This window comes from Schistocerca piceifrons, chromosome 2, assembly GCF_021461385.2.
Source record: "Schistocerca piceifrons isolate TAMUIC-IGC-003096 chromosome 2, iqSchPice1.1, whole genome shotgun sequence".
NCBI lineage: Eukaryota > Metazoa > Arthropoda > Insecta > Orthoptera > Acrididae > Schistocerca > Schistocerca piceifrons.
The window spans coordinates 122,114,913-122,134,000 of record NC_060139.1 but is presented as its reverse complement, the minus strand read 5'-3'; the positions used below and the strand labels follow the sequence as shown (position 1 = coordinate 122,134,000).

Genomic DNA, 19,088 nt, shown 5'->3' with positions numbered 1-19,088 from the left:
GCATACTATACCGATCACTTCAACCATCATCTGCCGACTGTTAGATCTAATATCCACGCAGATGATGGTTGGAGTGATCGATATAGCATGCAGAAGTCTACAGATATCAGTATTCAAATGCTGGCCCCTGTTTTGTCCAAATCCAAAGTGAAATCTTCCTACATGTTGGTCAGGGGCCTGAAGACCAAGAAGTAAATCACTGAAACTGGTAGCCAAATAAAATAAGTATGGATACTAGACAGCTGAAAGGTGTTTTATTTGACACCCTGTATCGAACAGCCAAGTCCCACAACCATATCTGAAATGGTGAACATACAGAGTTTCACGTTCCTCCAGCTTCAGCTGATGATGGATAACTATAAAAGCAACAATTGCAATTATCAGAGTTTCATCTTCCGTTTTTACAGTCATATGTGCACACAAAATGGAACCATGCTGCACACCTATGAACATTCTGCTACATTCTGCACTGTGCATGGAATGGTGTGACATGTCTGGTGTGGACATAGCTTTACACAGTGTCTTACATAAAAAGTGAAGCACCAAGTAGGGGTGGAGAATAGTGAATGAAACTTCACAGTGTGAAAGAGTATGTATTATTTCAGTGATTACATAATTGACTCAAAATAACAAAGAACTTGGCAGTATGAGTCCACATATCAGTACGATGTTTTACCTCCTATGGCCTGCATGCACGCACTGATTATGTTGGGAAGGATGTCATAGGGCTTTTGTATGCTCTCCTGAGACAAGCTGTCCCACAATTATTGCAACTGGTCCTCAGTATCCTAAATTCTGACACAGGGACAGAGGTGACGCCTGACCTAGTTCCACACATGCTCTGTTAGGACAGATGGGGTCTTGCTGCCAATGGGAGTATTTCAATGTTACACAGAGTTGACTGAGATGTGCCATGTGTGGACGAGCACTGTCCAGTTGAAAAATAGTACCACAATACTATCACACTAATGAGAATGCAGGATGTCCGTGATGTACTGATGTGCTGTCAAGAGTTTCCGGTATCACTACCAGCTGTGACTTGAAGCCACACTGCTGTGGCTCTCCAAAACATCGGAAGAATGAGACCTTCCCCGAAGTTGCTTCCGTACTACCTGACAATGGTCATCAACGACAGTTCAGAACTGCAAGTCATCACTGAACACACAGTAGCCCATGCTTTCTCGTCATAGCAACAATTCAAATGGTAACATTCCAAACATAGCTGTTTGTGCTATGGTGTTAACAGCAGCCTACACAGGGGACAATAATTCATTAGCCTGGATGCTGCTAGCCTCTAAAAAATGGTGTTGGATGACATACAATGTTGCATGGAGTACATTTCTTGTCCTCAGATGGCATGCACAGATGTGAGAGTTACAACATGCTTGTGCACAATACAAACTCTTTCAACTGCTGATAACAGTGTCTAACATGAGCATGCAGCATCTCCCTGTTCTCCACAGTGATCAATCAACATCTGACACTTTTCATGCCCTTTATATGCCCTAACAGGCCTGGTAATGACACTGAACACTAAATGCACTCAGGTAGCCGTTCTACCAGTCACAGAGAACTGCAAATCATTTACACACTCGTCAATGGTGTGGACATGTATGAAGTAACACTGACATCTGACCACATCTTCAGGGTGCTCCACTTTTTTTGTCAGGCAGTGTGCAACTGAGATAGGCAGGTATCCCACAGCTTGCTCATCACTGACTGTTTTACCAGACCAGCCATCCACATCATTGGCATACAACACAACTTAGATTGGGGTTTTGTTAAATATATTTGAACAAAATTGAGGTTTGTACATTCCTAAAGATCTGGGCTGTTACACCAAGGTCCCTGCCCCCTGTGACATGCAACATTCCACCACTGTACAATACGGGCTGAAGCACACACAGAGTTTATGGCTACATCGGACTGATAGCAATCATCTATCTTTAGTTTAGTATCTTCAGGTTCATTAAACACATACCCAGCCAATGAAGTCAGGTCTTCGAGTTCCTACATTAATAAATTTTGATACAAGTTATTTGAAGATAAATACTTTGGAACTGAATGTTCTTAGTTTATGAACACGTTTATTAATTTTACATGACTGAACATGGATCAGAAGAATATTGAGACAAAGGAAGATGTAATATGCATTAGATGACTGGGATGAAATTTTGACGTGTTATGATCCAGGGTATATATTATATGGAAATCACTGGAGAAACAAATGGTCAATGCTTCAGTTCTTGATCATTTACAAAATATTCTTTCCTACTCCAAGAAACTAGCCTTTAAAAAAAAAGCCTCATTTCTTCAGTATTAAGTAACATGATCAAATCAGAAAGTCAATAAAGTAAAGAAAGCAAAAGCATCTATGTATTCAATGCAATTTAGTTCAGAGGTTAGTTATATCACGTCGTCGTGACTTCCTGCAGTTCATACTGACTAAGTCCATCACAAACAAGGTCACTGTAATTTCTGACAATGGCATTAATCCAATATAAATATTAAAAAAGAACAAACCTCCAATTTGGGAAAACACATTCTCATTTATTGAATTTTTATCATAATTAATCACACTAACAACAGTACACTACATACAAAAATTACTGACACAAGCTTCACCACATCGCTCTCTGTACTCCAGATAACTTATTATAGTCTGCAAGATGTCGCCAGACAATTCTGCTTAAGCGCCATCTCTGTACGACACCACGTGGCCGGGAAGTAACAGCACACCGATTCACCAACCGAACTTTACTAGAGTCTCGTGGAAATGCTGCAATTTCTTTGTCTGCAATTTCCTGGAGGGAAAAAAAAGAATGTTATTTACTCTCTGAAAATTTATTCCTTGGAAAAGAAAGTTGACAAAATTTATCTTAAAAGTATTATTCCACACTGAAACAGATGGGGGGCAATGACGTGAGTGTATTTTTGTGTGTTAAATGATTAAATTGTCAATTAGAAATAAATCATAATATTTTGCCAACATTAACACACACACCTGCAATAACGAAAGAGAAAATTAATGGAGGACATGACTGCTGATCACTGGGCTAAAAAAGGATAACCAACTGCTCTGCAACACATTAAAATCTCCAGCCTAAAAGCTTAAGCTGGGGGTCTGGAAAACACACAAAAATTTGTTACCTGAAACAGAAGACAGGTTGCCATATGTATTTGGTTTTACCCATTTGTCAAAGCACAAAGTCACATTGTTAAAATGTGATTATAGGCAGGCAGAAAACAATCGGAGTTCCTCTTTCCTGGATATGAAGCTGTGAATTAACTGACAATGTCCTGTCAGAACAACTAAAATGAGGTATGCCACACATGGGTGACACCAACTACCCACGTGACACTGAGCACAGTTTGTTCTTCCTTACCACCAATCTAGATCCAGTCAACAATTTGCAAGATGGTTACATTCCTTGTAACCTTCACGGCTGTTACACTTACTTGTTAATTTCCCGAAACTCCCATGTTTCCTGGTCAGTTTCCAAACAGAATTTTATATATTTTTCAATCTGGTGCAGAAAGGAGCCCTTGTACACTCTGGGCAATTTTTCCTGGTGAGTACTTTGCATTTGTGGGGCACTCACTCAGGGAAACGGAGCTGTGAGAAATTTCTTCCCTCAATGATGCCTCAGCTAATGTAGTGAGAAAGAACAGTAAAAATATAGCATGCGTCAAGTTGCCCGGGGATACTGTGTCTCTAAATAAGATATACTTCTCAAATGTTCCATCTTCTAGCTTTATTATGAGGAACACCATTCTGTATGTAACTGATTTTCTAATATATTCTGATTATTCCTAGTTAGTATCTTTCAGTATAGGGTGAAATTGGTGATTGTTTTGTGACTTAAATTCGATTGTTGACATATAAACAAATATAAATTCTATACTAATTATAAACATTTGGAACACGAACTAATAGTATTCTTAAAGTATGTATTTGGATCCATTTGAAAACATGTTAGCAAAACAAGCCCTTCATTAATTCCAAAGTAATTAACAGTTTTGTCAAAAGTATTGTTTGCGTAACTTTATTTGTTAATTTCATGGTTTAAACAAATAATTTTGCCAAACTCTTGCAGTAGAAGTAGCTATTATTGTGATGATAAATAAGGGCCCAATTTTTGGTCACAAGACAATCAGTCCACAGCCGAGTTTCAGACGAGGAACCTGTGTTCGTTAGAATGACAACAACGATCAACTTAACAGTGAAATAAGTGTTACACCAAGATGCTGTGTGTAAAAATAATGACAGTGACTGTTTCCATACGTACCTGATTATTCTTCAAGAACTGTGAACTTTGTGGTTAGCTTTTACTGCTCATAGATGTTCAACAAGAAACTATCGTAGCAGTGTGTGGAGTTTTGCCTGCTTATCGAAAGTTAAACAATAGTGTAATGTTGGGGGTTGTGCAAAGTGAAAATTAAAGTACTGTTAAACACAACAACGCATCTGTCGGCTATATGATTTACAGTAGTCAGTGTCGGAATCCACAACCCATTTTTTCAGCCAGTGTAGCAACGCAATAAGTTGACACTGAGGACAACAAACGAAATAAATAAAAATCAGATGGAACCGTCATACACTACTATACAAAATGGACAGCATGTGTCCGAAAACACTTTCCTGGGGCACACACCTGAAGTCAGTTCAACATCTGTCAACAACTTTCAATCCCTGATAATGTGCTTTGTACACCCTAACAAGAAATTCTCAATCCAGCCACAAATTTCACATCTCCCATGCAATCATACTTTTGATAAAATGAATGCGTGTAGTAATCAGCCAAATGCTTTTCAGAAATACAGACATACTAAATTACCTGAATAGTGAACAAAAATAGCAATATCAACTTTTGATTTTCTCGTTTCCACAATCTGCTATTACCTGCAATGCAAAAGTTGCAAAGTTTACTTGTTTAGAAAATATCATTTATATTTGTAAGTGTTGAAGGTCCTCTATTAGGCCTGATTATAACACTCAAATCATCAGCAAAGTAAACTATTTCTGCTTCTTGGATATATGATGGAAAATTTACAAAACGAACAAGAGCGAATCCAGCATCAATCCCTGTCATACACTAGTAGTGATTATCCCCTTTCTTAAGATGTTGTTTCATTTTGTAGACTTTCTGAGCATCTTAATGCAATACTGTGCATCCTTTTAGTTAGATAATATAAAAACCAGTTACCAGCAAGACATCTGCATAATATTTGAGTTTCTCTAAGAGAATATTATGTCACCAATTTGATTCCATCATTTTACATCTCGCATAGGGATCATGAGAAGATAAGAGATTTTAGGTTGCATAGACAGGGTGGTCCATTGATAGTGACTGGGCCAAATGTCTCACGAAATAAGCATCAAACGAAAAAACTACAAAGAACAAAACTCGTCTAGCTTGAAGGGGAAAACCAGATGGCGCTATGGTTGTCCCTCTAGATAGTGCTGCCATAGGTCAAATGCATATCAACTGTGTTTTTTTATATAGGAACCCCAATTTTTTATTACATATTCGTGTAGTACGTAAAGAAATATGAATGTTTTAGTTGGACCACTTTTTTTTTGTGATAGATGGCGCTGTAATAGTCACAAATGAATAAGTACGTGGTACCCACCTAACATTCCGCCAGTGCGGACGGTATTTGTTTCGTGATACATTATCCGTGTTAAAATGGACCGTTTACCAATTGCGGAAAAGGTCAATATCGTGTTGATGTATGGCTAATGTGATCAAAATGCCCAACGAGCGTGTGCTATGTATGCTGCTTGGTATCCTGGACGACATCATCCAAGTGTCCGGACCATTCACCGGATAGTTACGTTATTTAAGGAAACAGGAAGTGTTCAGTCACATGTGAAATGTCAACCACAACCTGCAACAAATGATGATGCCCAAGTAGGTGTTTTAGCTGCTGACGTGGCTAATCTGCACATCAGGCGCAGACAAATTGCGCTACAATCGGGAATCTCAAAAACATTGGTGTTGAGAATGCTACAGCAACATCAATTGCACCCGTATCATACTTCTATGCACCAGGAATTGCATGGTGACGACTCTGAACGTCGTGTACAGTTCTGCCACTGGGCACAAGAGAAATTATGGGGCAATGACATTTTTTGCATACGTTCTATTTAGCGACAAAGCATCATTCACCAACAGTGGTAATGTAAACCGGCATAATATGCACTATTGGGCAACTGAAAATCCACGATAGCTGCGACAAATGGAACATCAGCGACCTTGGCGGGTTAATGTATGGTGCGGCATTATGAGAGAAAGGATAACTGGCCCCCATTTTATCGATGGCAATCTAAATGGTGCAATGTATGCAGATTTCTTATGTAATGTTCTACTGATGTTACTACAAGATGTTTCACTGCATGACATAATAGCGATGTAACTCCAACACGATGGATGTCCAGCACATAGCTCACATGCGGTTGAAGCAGTATTGAATAGCATATGTCATGACAAGTGGATTGGTCGTTGATGCACCATACCATGGCCCGCACGTTCAATGGATCTGATGTCCCCGGATTTCTTTCTGTGGGGAAAGTTGAAGGATATTTGCTATCGTGATCCACCGACAACGCCTGACAACATGCGTCAGCGTATTGTCAATGCATGTGTGAACATTACGGAAGGCGAACTACTCGCTGTTGAGAGGAATGTTGTTACACGTATTGCCAAATGCATTGAGGTTGACGGACATCATTTTGAGCATTTATTGCACTAATGTGGTATTTACAGGTAATCATGCTGTAACAGCATGCATTCTCAGAAATGATAAGTTCACAAAGGTACATGTATCACATTGGAACAACCGAAATAAAATGTGCAAACGTACCTACGTTCTGTATTTTAATTTTAAAAAACCTACCTGTTACCAACTGTTCATCTAAAATTGAGCCATATGTTTGTGACTATTACAGTGCCATCCACCACAAAGGGAAAAAAGTGGTCCAACTAAAACATTCATATTTCTTTACGTACTACTTGAATATGTAATAAAAAATGGGGGTTCCTATTAAAAAAAAAAAAAAAAAAAAAAAAACGCTATTGATATCCGTTTGACCTATGGCAGCGCCATTAGCGGGACAACCATACCACCATCTGGTTTCCCCCTTCAAGCTAGACAAGTTTCGTTGTTTGTAGTTTTTTCGTTTGACACTTATTTTGTGAGATATTTGGCCCGGTCAAAATCAATGGACCACCCTGTATATGTATACAGATAGTTTTTTTTTCTTTTTTTTTCTTTTACACGATACGCAAACAAAATGTGACAGAAAACTGCTGTTTTAGATACAAATACCCTCTGCCGTGCACTGTATAATGGCTTGTTTGTTGTATATATGCAGATGTAGATACCTGAGAAGCCTTTGTTGGGTCAGTTTTAATTGTAGCTACTGGTCCACAAAAGCCACTGGAAATCTTGGACTGTGTGATTCTCTACAGACCCCACGAGAAAATTAATTATTTGACACCAAAAGAGTACCACATATATCATAAATCCTATAACAATTTCATGATGGCAGGTGTCTCAGATATTGTGAACAGTTTGATTTTACACCTCAGTGACCACAGTCTCATTGGGTCACAGCATACTACAAGGTTCAGGTGTTTTTTAGTTACATCATGATCCCTGTTCTTCAAATCACAGAACATTTTGTTACTGTGAGTAACAAATGGTTGCTAAAATGTGTACACTCCGCAACAAAAGACAATGACAGTACCGCCCAGTCTACAGTTTTGGAATGCTACATTCAGTGAAAGTGAACCCAACCAGAAAACTGAGCCCCCAAGGTGATTGCCATTTAGCAACCCCAAGAGGCAAGAGTAGTTTACGGATTGCACACTTCAACTTGGACCCTGAGGAAAGGATGCCGCGATCAGCTCACTGCACATTGGCTAGTGAAACAAGGACCACCTCCTCCTCTCAGAGCAGTCAGCTTACAACCAGTAAATAATAATAATAATAAAGTGTGCCATCTGTATGTTACACTATGGATGCAGCAAGCAATATATCCTTGAAATGAACAGATGTTACTTGGCTGTATTAGTAGATGCTCTTAAATGTTGATGAGTAGCTAAGGGCAGTTGTGCTGGTCCTGATTGGTTTTGGAGCTTGGAGTGAAGATGAGACATACCAAATCATGTCAAAATTTTGGGAGTTGATCAGACCACAAGCACAAGACAAGAGGAAGGTGGAACGACATGAAAGTAAGCAAATAGAACAGTACACAGCAAATTCCTAATCTCTGACATGATTTCATTTCATCTTTGAGCTCCCAAACCAATATAAACTCTCTGGACAAAATATTAATCACCTCCTTACAAAGAGCACATTGAGCACTTTGGAGTGGTGTAGAACTGGTACTAGACAGTCGTGCGATTCTCCACACTGTAAGTCATGGCAATGAAGTGATGTGTATGTGCCAGCCGCTTGTATGGAATTGGTGCAGTAAGGTATGTCAATGTGGAGATGTGACAAAAATCACAGACAGGCACATGCCCATGATCACATTGTCAATGGGGTTGCCCAATCTGTTGGTGTATGAAAGCAGACCGTCTAATATGTCAACAACAAATGGTGCTTCCTGCAGCTATGTAACATGGTGTAAGAACAATGGTTGTAAAAAAAAAATCCTTACTGACACAAACAGGAGACTTGTGTAAGGCCTTTTCAATGACAATTGGTTTGAAATTTCACAAGAACTGCTGCTCTCAGTAAACACAGGTACAACTCAACCCAGTTTCCAAGCAAACAATGCAAAGGAAACTGCATGCACAGGCCATCTAGAGTCAGGCACTCCACAAAAGGTTACTACTCACAGCAGCACATAAAGTTGCAGTCTTCAATGGGTCAAACACAACAGAAAGTGGACAGTAGCAGAATGGAGGCACGTAGTGTGGTCCAACTCTCCATTTCACCTCTTTTCAAAATCTACAAAGTGGTGAGTGCACTGTTGGCCCCAATTATGCATTTAAGCTGCAGTAGCTGAAGGATGTAGTACAGGCTGATAGTGGTTCTGTGATGTCCAGGGGGTGTTTTTCATTCCATAACTTGGGCCCACTCATTAAAATACTTTGAACATGAACCAGGATGTTTAATTCTACATTCTCAGGGACCATGTGTAGCCCTTTCTTCTACATCCCCATCCAAGTAATTCAAAAGATGAGTGAAGTAACCAGAGACGTACTCGACTTAAAAATACTGGTGGCATGGTATGAGGTACCACACAATTCTGTACCTCTGCAGTTACAGCAACTGTTTGGTCTTCTTTCTTGTATGATTTCAAGTTATGTTTTGTATTTTTAACCTATGATTGCTCCCTGTCATGCTTGTACCACATGTTTCTTTTTTATATGCAGCTGCCTCTGAAAAGTAAGAATGCACTTGAGGATCCAAGATCTGATCAGTTGTTGAACAGTAACTCTTTAAAGAAGTATGTTCTATTTTTTATTCTCATTCTTCCAAACAGCCACATTTTGTGACCTGAGTAAAGGGCTTTTGATGTATCGGATAGAATTGTGATTTGGTATGGATGCTTCATGAAACAATGTTTTTAATCGGCATCTCAAGGTACTTTTTGTGGGCATGTACTTCTCAGCTGAAAAAAATATTTTTCAGATACAGTATCTGTGAGAACTGCAGTAGGGATATCAACAGCACAGTTGAGATGCCTGGAGTGAGCTAGCACTGACCAAGGCTTAGGAGGTAATGACTGCTCATCCTAAGAGCTTGGCTCTGGTAAATAATCAGTCACAACATTCCTCCACATAACCTGTTGCATTGTGGAAACTTATATAATGTTTATAGTTAGGACATTACAATCTAATCTCTTATGGTTCTCTGTGTCTTTTGTCCAAGATCTCCTAAAAGTGAAACTTGATAAGACTAAACTGATTAGACAAGCAGCGAATCCCAAATCTTTGACTTGACTTTGGATATTTCATTTCAACTCTGATCTTTTTCTGTCATTACTGCTGCAAACGGCATTCATGATTGAACAGGTCAGAGCAGTGAAACTAGCAGCTACTTTTCTTTTACCATTCTAAGATATCCACAACCGTTCTACCCATAAAGAAAACTTGCATTATACTTTTAAGTGATGGCCTTTCACTCTAGAGTTAGCTTATTCATCATCATTCAAATGTCTTTAACTCTTTTGAACATTTTCCAGTAGAGTGATACTGTTCATTTTTGCCCACAATAATCAATAATCAATAAAGGATAGAAAACGAGAACATTATAAACTAATAATTGGGAGACACACAAGTAAGAAACTACGTAAATTAGTGTACTGAAATGAAACTAATACCTTAAAAATATCTTTCTTCCTACAAGTTAATAGGTTATCAAGAATTTTTCCAATATTTAGATATATCAGATTATAAACACAGAATCTTGAGAAACAATAATGATGGAATGTTTCGAGGTGAGAGACACACAATGGTGGAATATCTGACACACAGACCACTAAGGACACTTTAATTGTGTTGCAGTACTCACCCTAATTTCAACTGGAAGTATATCATTCTTTCGCAAGGAGTTTATCCTAAGCCTTTCAACTGCATGTTCCTTTACACACTGCCTTCTTTTTACATCTCTTATCATCCAGCAATTTTGGTATTTATTTCGTTTTGGCTGAAAATGAATCAGAATTTAATGAAATGTACTGCACCATTTTTTTCGTTACCAAACTAAAACATAGGAATTTCTATATTGACAAAAACAGATTAATATACAATTTAAAAACCTGTAAACCAACTTAAAGTGTGTGGATACGAAACAAGAAAATTTGTTCTGTTCATGCTTCATAGTCTGTGTGCCTCAAACAAATAAACAAAAAAAGAAAATTCAGCTACAATCAGATACCTATTCTCAATGAACCAGATATAACATTAATAACTACTTTGCTGTTTTAAGTGTTGCTGGAAGAAGTTGAAACAGAAGTATTAGAGGAAAGTGTGTAGTCAGTACAGGATGTAGAGGAAGTGGTGCTGGCCTGGATGGTATATACATTTACGGATGTGTCTGTTCCTGCACAGATCATAAAGAAAATGGCAACTTGCACAAATATGTTCATGCCACTGTCAGGCCTCAAAGCATTATACTGATCAAAAACTCACAGATATGAATTCTCTAGAATAGCAGTAAACATCTTTCACAAATATGAAATTCCAAAAGGAAAATGTGTTTCAGTCAGTAAAAGGAAGTGCTAAATGAGCTTGTAGTAATATAAATTCATTTAGGACTTACTCTACTTTCTTTACTGAATGAAAAACATATAGCTTTTCAGTTTGATATCAAGTAAATTATTAATTCCATTCTTAACAGTTGCTTTTCCTCCTCAACATACACCTTGACTTGCATTACTGAATGTGATGGGATCTACATAACACGATGAATGAACAACTTAATTACAATAATTATGGAAGAAGGGATGTAGAAAACATATCAACAATGAATAAAATGGTTTCTTACTGCTATAGTGACCTGTTCCATCTCTCCCCATGTACTCTCCCAACAGAAAACAGCTGCTTTCAATTATAGCCATAGTCATCATTTTGCTAACAAGGGAACCTCCCCATCGCACCCCCCTCAGATTTAGTTATAAGTTGGCACAGTGGATAGGCCTTGAAAAACTGAACACAGATCAATTGAGAAAACAGGAAGAAGTTGTGTGGAACTGTGAAAAAATAAGCAAAATATACAAACTGAGTAGTTCACGGGAACATATGCAACATCAAGGACAATAGTATCGCAGGAGCGCCATGGTCTCGTGGTAACGTGAGCAGCTGCGGAACGAAAGGTCCTTGGTTCAAATCTTCCATTGAGCGAAAATTTTTATTTTTTATTTTCAGTTTATGTGACAAACTCTTATGTTTTCATCACTTTTTTGGGAGTGATTATCACATCCACAAGAAAACCTAAATCGGGCAAGGTAGAAGAATCGCCAAGTGTACAAGTTAGGTGGGTCGACAACATATTCCTGTCATGTGGTGCACATGCCGTCACCAGTGTCGTATAGAATATATCAGATGTGTTTTCCTGTGGAGGAATCGGTTGACCTATGACCTTGCGATCAAATGTTTTCGGTTCCCATTGGAGAGGCACGTCCTTTCGTCTACTAATCGCACGGTTTTGTGATGCGGTCGCAAAACAAAGACACTAAACTTATTACAGTGAACAGAGACGTCAGTGAACGAACGGACAGATAATAACTATGCAAAAATAAATAAAGTAAAATTTTCACTCCAGGGAAGACTTGAACCAAGGACCTCTCGTTCTGCAGCTGCTCACGCTACCACGGGACCACGGCGCTCCTGAGCTCACATTGTGCATGATGTTGCCTATGTGGCCCATGGACTACTAAGTTTGTATATTTTGCTTATTTTTTCACAGTTCCATACAACTTCTTCCTGTTTTCTCAATTGATCTGTGTTCAGTTTATCAAGGCCTATCCACTGTGCCAACTTATAACTAAATCTGAGGGGGGTGCGATGGGGAGGTTCCCTTGTAAGAAAAGATTTTAATATATTCCATTGTACTTCACTTGCAACAAGAAATGATAAGCAACAATTTCTAGGCCACACAGTAAGAGCGACACAAGTGTACCAAAGATCAAACTGAAGCTGCTGAATTAATAAATACACTATCACTTTTAAGTGAAACAGGAGTAAGTGTGCCACTGGCTAACATTTTACATTCTCTGTAGTGTTGTATCAGATTTGGTGACAAATAATTTGATGTAGGACTCTACAGACTGCAAAACTTGAGAAAGGCATTAAACAAAAGCATGAAGAATTTGATAATCTTGTGGTCCAATAAAGCTAGTTACGTTATTGTTGTCAACACAGCAATACCATGACAGAGATTATGAATGGTTGTGTGAAAATGATTTGGTGATGCATTGTGTGTATTCAAGCTAAATATGCTACTTTTAAACACCATATATAAATATTTTACAACTGTAGCACAATTATAATTTTTTATGACAGACACCAAGAAAGTTTTTTGTACTAAAAGGGCAACTTCCCTTGGCAATGCTTTATTTTTTACAGGGTTTTCTTTGCAAGTGTGTATGCCAGAAATACAGTAGTAATTGTTTTCTTGAACTCCAAAATCAACGGGACACATATTTTGTCATTATTAAACAGATTGTCTCAGACTGCCAGGCGTTAAAATTGCAAAACGAGGAAGAATAGCAAATAAAGAAGGTTTGCTTATTGGGTGCAGAAGATGACTTAATTTACAGGTGATATGGGGTATATTTGGTACACAGAGCTGTCTCTGTGATCAAAAATGGCTCTAACCCAGCTGGACATCAGCTGAACAGAGAATGGAGACATGGTACATGTATGTCATTGTGCGCTGCTTATACTCTACGCCAAAGTTGCTCAATCGTAGTGGCTGGTGAGTAGTGGAGTGTCAGTCTTTTGAAACCCATGACCAGAAGTTTTCCAGGGGTGAGAAATCTGAAGAATGTGCATGCCAGGGCTGTAGACGAACCCCTTGTGTACCGAGGTAGGTGAGGGCAGCAGGGGCAACAAGTATTCTCGCTTTATCTTGTTGGAATATAATGTCACACATACCTTGAAGATAGGTCACAGCCACCAGTTTTAAAATGCCACTATGTAATGGCAGCACCAAATTATCAGCTAAGCAAACCAGAGGTAATAACATTATGCCTGATGCTTGGCCCACACAATGACTAAAACAGTGTGGTAACATTTTTTCCCCTCCACATATGAATATGTCCCACATGATACTGCATGCAGCACCACAACTTGCCTATAAAAATGATGTGGTACAACTGTTGTGTCCAGTGTTGTCATCTGGCACACCACTGTTGCTACACTGCTGTGTCAAGGACAGTAGCAACAACAGTCTCTGAGCTGACAGTTCACAGTGCTCCACAAGTTGCTGCCTGTCAGAGCGGATCTCAGTCTTCCTGCAAACAAGCCCATTTCCTGACTCAAGCTAAGTGTTGTGATTGTACAACGCTGCAATGCAGAGCTAACAACATGTCTATATTCTCGGGGACCAGTTAGATGAGGCGACTGTGATGCTGCATGGTGCTGGTGTGGCCCTTTTGAATACCACAAGACAGGTCATGGGATCCCAACCAAAATGAGCAGCAGCACGGGGTAACAAGTTGCAGCCTATAGAGCAACCTTTTCTCACGAGCAACCGACATCCAAATACAATTTCTAACTGAGAGACCCACCACATAATGTTTTCCTTAATTACTCCTACTGACTTTGCACAGCTGCGCTGGAATACCAGCCATCATTATATCCAACAAAACTGGTGTTCTATGGGTCTGAGTGTGGAATGGCAGACAGTGTTTGTTGGTAATGAGGATCACCCTGTGGCTAAACATGCCTTGGTGCACGACCAGCACATCTTGGCACAGTGTTACAGTGTCCGGGTTATCTGGATACTTCCCACTAACACCAACCTGTCAGAACTCCGGAGATGGGAACTTGCCCTTCAGTATATCCTCTCTTCTCATTATCCGCCAGGCCTCAACCTCCGCTAATTTCAAGTTGCCGCCGCTCATACCTCACCTGTCTTTCAACATCATCTTTGCCTCTGTACTTCCGCCTCGACTGACATCTCTGCCCAAACTCTTTGCCTTTACAAATGTCTGCTTGAGTCTGTGTATGTGCGGATGGATATGTGTGTGTGTGCGAGTGTATACCTGTCCTTTTTTCCCCCTAAGGTAAGTCTTTCCCCTCCTGGGATTGGAATGACTCCTTACCCTCTCCCTTAAGACCCACATCCTTTCGTCTTTCCCTCTCCTTCCCTCTTTCCTGACGAAGCAACCATTGGTTGCGAAAGCTAGAATTTTGTGTGTATGTATGTGTTTGTTTGTGTTTCTATCGACCTGCCAGCGCTTTCATATGGTAAGTCACATCATCTTTGTTTTTATATATCTAAAAACTATGTTTGTGTTTGTTTGTGTGTCTGTCGACCTGCCAGCACTTTCACTTTCATTTGGTAAGTCACATCATCTTTGTTTTTAGATATATATTTCCTATGTGGAATGTTTCCCTCTATTATAACCATATCATCTTTGTTTTTAAATATATTTTTCCCGCGTGGAATGTTTCCCTCTATTATATTCGTATCATTAATTTGAACCCAACAATCACGTTTGTTATTGTCACTGTTGCATTTCGAAATCTTTTCTGTCGTCTTATTTTCTCTTTCTGTTTTTGCCAGTAGGTTCACTTTGTATTCACCTTCTCCTTTTTACCGTAATCTACTATACAATTTTATCCCGCCTATATATACTCAATAATACGTAACCCACTTCCAAACCATAACCAAAAAAAATTTTTTTTTTTTCCCCACTTTCAACACTACCGCCGCTATAAAATCCACCGTTTCTAGTTCACAAACAGTTCCTTTCACCTATTAAACAACCATTTCGGCTAGTTCTAATAACTTTCGCTTTATTTCCATTTCTGTTTTTTCACACATCATTGATCATTTTTAGCCGCTTCCCACAGGTTTTAACGTCATTATTTCTTCGTCAGACAATTGTTAGCCTCATTCTCATAATCTGTCACCACAAAACCACTCCTTTTAATACATTTACACGTAGTTTTTTCGAAATTTTCCCAAATTTCTCCACCCTTTAACGTGTTTTGGCGGCAACACAACCACCTAACCTTTATGCACATCGTTGTCTACCATCCCAAGTTCACCACAGGATCAACACAGCCCAGCTTTAACCAACACTTTTTCGCCTTTTTTCACACCAGATCTCCAGTTGCTTTCTGGTTCACCTTTATCTCTCCCCATATATATATTTTTTTCATTTTCATTTCAGCCTCATGTTACACTTTCCACCTTCTAATACCATGTCGCCCTCACAACACCCCCACAACGACCCCATTAAGTTTTATTTACATTTCCTCCGCAAACATGCCTTCGCCCTAGCCAGATTATGCTCCCATATTTTATTTTCTCAGGCTTGTCTGACATTTGGCATTACCCCCAAAGGCCTCACACTTAAAAGTTTCCATCTCTGGCTGCAACCCTTCTTTCCATCAGTCCCTATACCAGTTCCAAACTGAACAATCCATTGCCCTCAACCCACCTAATCCTTCACCTACACATCAACTCAGCCAATGAACACACCCGTCAACTCCTATCCTTAATAAAAGTCCTCAATCTTTCCTCTCCTGCATCCACACCGGCTGTTCAAAGCATCCTCCTACAGGCCAACCGCAAATTAGAACAGCATGCCACCCTCCACCTCAAAAAATTATCCAATCTCCTGGTTTCCCACCTCCGCAAAGGCAACTCACTCACCCTTCCCAACCTTTCCAGCAAACCTCAACCTCCTCTCATTGCACACAAACCCAGTCTCTCCCATCTACTCAATCTCCCACTTCCAGCTCCACTCCCTCCAAAACCTCAAAATTGCAATCAACGCAATCTGGAACCACAACACCCCAATTGAGTAGTTAACCTTTCCTCCAAACCTCTCTCCCAGTCCAAAACCTCTGTCCTATCCAAAGGCCTCACCTTCAGCCCCACTCCCAGATTCAACCAAACAGCCCTAGTCAAAGATTTACTGTCCTACACTCATACTCTCTGCTGGAAATATCACTTTGCCATGAAGAAAAATGATCCTAATCCTACTCCTAATGATCCAACTCCCCAAGACACTATCCAAATTGAACCCTGCCTGGAACAATTCCGTCCTCCGTCACAGCGGGACCCACCTCCTCTTCCTCAAAATCACCCTCTCCAAACCTTCCAGGAATTTCTGACTTCCAGCCTTGCTTCTCAATCCTTCTTAAAAAACCTTAATCCTACTCCCAACATCACCACTGCTGAAGCCCAAGCTATCCGTAATCTGAAGGCTGACCGATCCATCGTCATTCTTCCGGCGGACAAGGGTTCCATGACCATGGTACTTGATCGTCAGAAGTATGTGGCTGAGGGACTGCGTCAGCTTTCAGACAACACCACATACAAAGTTTGCCAAGGTAATCCCATTCCTGATGTCCAGGCGCCATCAACCTCCTGACCCCGCCGACACCCTGCACCCCTACCTTCTACCTTCTTCCTAAAATTCACAAACCCAATCATCCCGGCCGCCCCATTGTAGCTGGTTACCAAGCCCCCACAGAACGTATCTCTGCCTACGTAGATCAACACCTTCAACCCATTACATGCAGTCTCCCATCCTTCATCAAAGACACCAACCACTTTCTCGAACGCCTGGAATCCTTACCCAATCTATTACCCCCAGAAACCATCCTTGTAACCATTGATGCCACTTCCTTATACACAAATATTCCACACGTCCAGGGCCTCGCTGCGATGGAGCACTTCCTTTTACGCCGATCACCTGCCACCCTACCTAAAACCTCTTTCCTCATTACCTTAGCCAGCTTCATCCTGACCCACAACTTCTTCACTTTTGAAGGCCAGACATACCAACAATTAAAGGGAACAGCCATGGGTACCAGGATGGCTCTCTCGTACGCCAACCTATTCATGGGTCACTTAGAGGAAGCCTTCTTGGTTACCCAGGCCTGCCAACCCAAAGTTTGGTACAGATTTATTGATGACATCTTCATGATCTGGACTCACAGTGAAGAAGAACTCCAGAATTTCCTCTCCAACCTCAACTCCTTTGGTTCCATCAGATTCACCTGGTCCTACTCCAAATCCCATACCACTTTCCTTGACGTTGACCTCCATCTGTCCAATGGCCAGCTTCACACGTCCGTCCACATCAAACCCACCAACAAGCAACAGTACCTCCATTATGACAGCTGCCACCCATTCCACATCAAACAGTCCCTTCCCTACAGCCTAGGTCTTCGTGGCAAATGAATCTGCTCCAGTCCGGAATCCCTGAACCATTACACCAACAACCTGAAAACAGCTTTCACATCCCGCAACTACCCTCCCGACCTGGTACAGAAGCAAATAACCAGAGCCACTTCCTCATACCCTCAAACCCAGAACCTCCCACAGAAGAACCACAAAAGTGCCCCACTTGTGACAGGATACTTTCCGGGACTGGATCAGACTCTGAATGTGGCTCTCCAGCAGGGATACGACTTCGTCAAATCCTGCCCTGAAATGAAATCCTCCCCACTCCACCAAGAGTGTCTTTCCGCCGTCCACCTAACCTTCGTAACCTCTTGGTTCATCCCTATGAAATCCCCAAACCACCTTCCTTACCCTCTGGCTCCTACCCTTGTAACCGCCCCCGGTGTAAAACCTGTCCAATGCACCCTCCCACCACCACCTACTCCAGTCCTGTAACCCGGAAGGTGTACACGATCAAAGGCAGAACCACGTGTGAAAGCACTCACGTGATTTACCAACTGACCTGCCTACACTGTGAAGCTTTCTATGTGGGAATGACCAGCAACAAACTGTCCATTCGCATGAATGGACACAGGCAGACAGTGATTGTTGGTAATGAGGATCAGCCTGTGGCTAAACATGCCTTGGTGCACGGCCAGCACATCTTGGCACAGTGTTACACCATCCGGGTTATCTGGATACTTCCCACTAACACCAACCTGTCAGAACTCCGGAGATGGGAACTTGCCCTTCAGTATATCCTCTCTTCTCAATATCCGCCAGGCCTCAACCTCCGCTAATTTCAAGTTGCCGCCGCTCATACCTCACCTGTCTTTCAACATCATCTTTGCCTCTGTACTTCCGCCTCGACTGACATCTCTGCCCAAACTCTTTGCCTTTACAAATGTCTGCTTGTGTCTGTGTATGTGCGGATAGATATGTGTGTGTGTGCGAGTGTATACCTGTCCTTTTTTCCCCCTAAGGTAAGTCTTTCCCCTCCCGGGATTGGAATGACTCCTTACCCTCTCCCTTAAAACCCACATCCTTTCATCTTTGCCTCTCCTTCCCTCTTTCCTGACGAAGCAACCATTGGTTGCGAAAGCTAGAATTTTGTGTGTATGTATGTGTTTGTTTGTGTTTCTATCGACCTGCCAGCACTTTCGTATGGTAAGTCACATCATCTTTGTTTTTAAATATATAGATCCCTTAATTTG

General features: G+C 40.7%; 1 protein-coding gene across 1 annotated transcript in view; it reads right to left on the bottom strand.

Moving 5' to 3' along the window:
* Positions 1–2,529: 2,529 nt before the first annotated feature.
* The window catches only part of LOC124777060 (28S ribosomal protein S14, mitochondrial), a 28,603-nt gene continuing 12,044 nt past the window's right edge, over positions 2,530–19,088 (bottom strand). Inside the window, exons 2-3 of the mRNA XM_047252333.1 lie at positions 10,534–10,668; positions 2,530–2,804 (exon numbers count right to left, since the gene is read on the bottom strand). Coding sequence (XP_047108289.1) covers positions 2,622–2,804; positions 10,534–10,668 — 318 coding nt within the window. The 3' untranslated portion in view covers positions 2,530–2,621. The remainder of the gene's footprint in view (positions 2,805–10,533; positions 10,669–19,088) is intronic.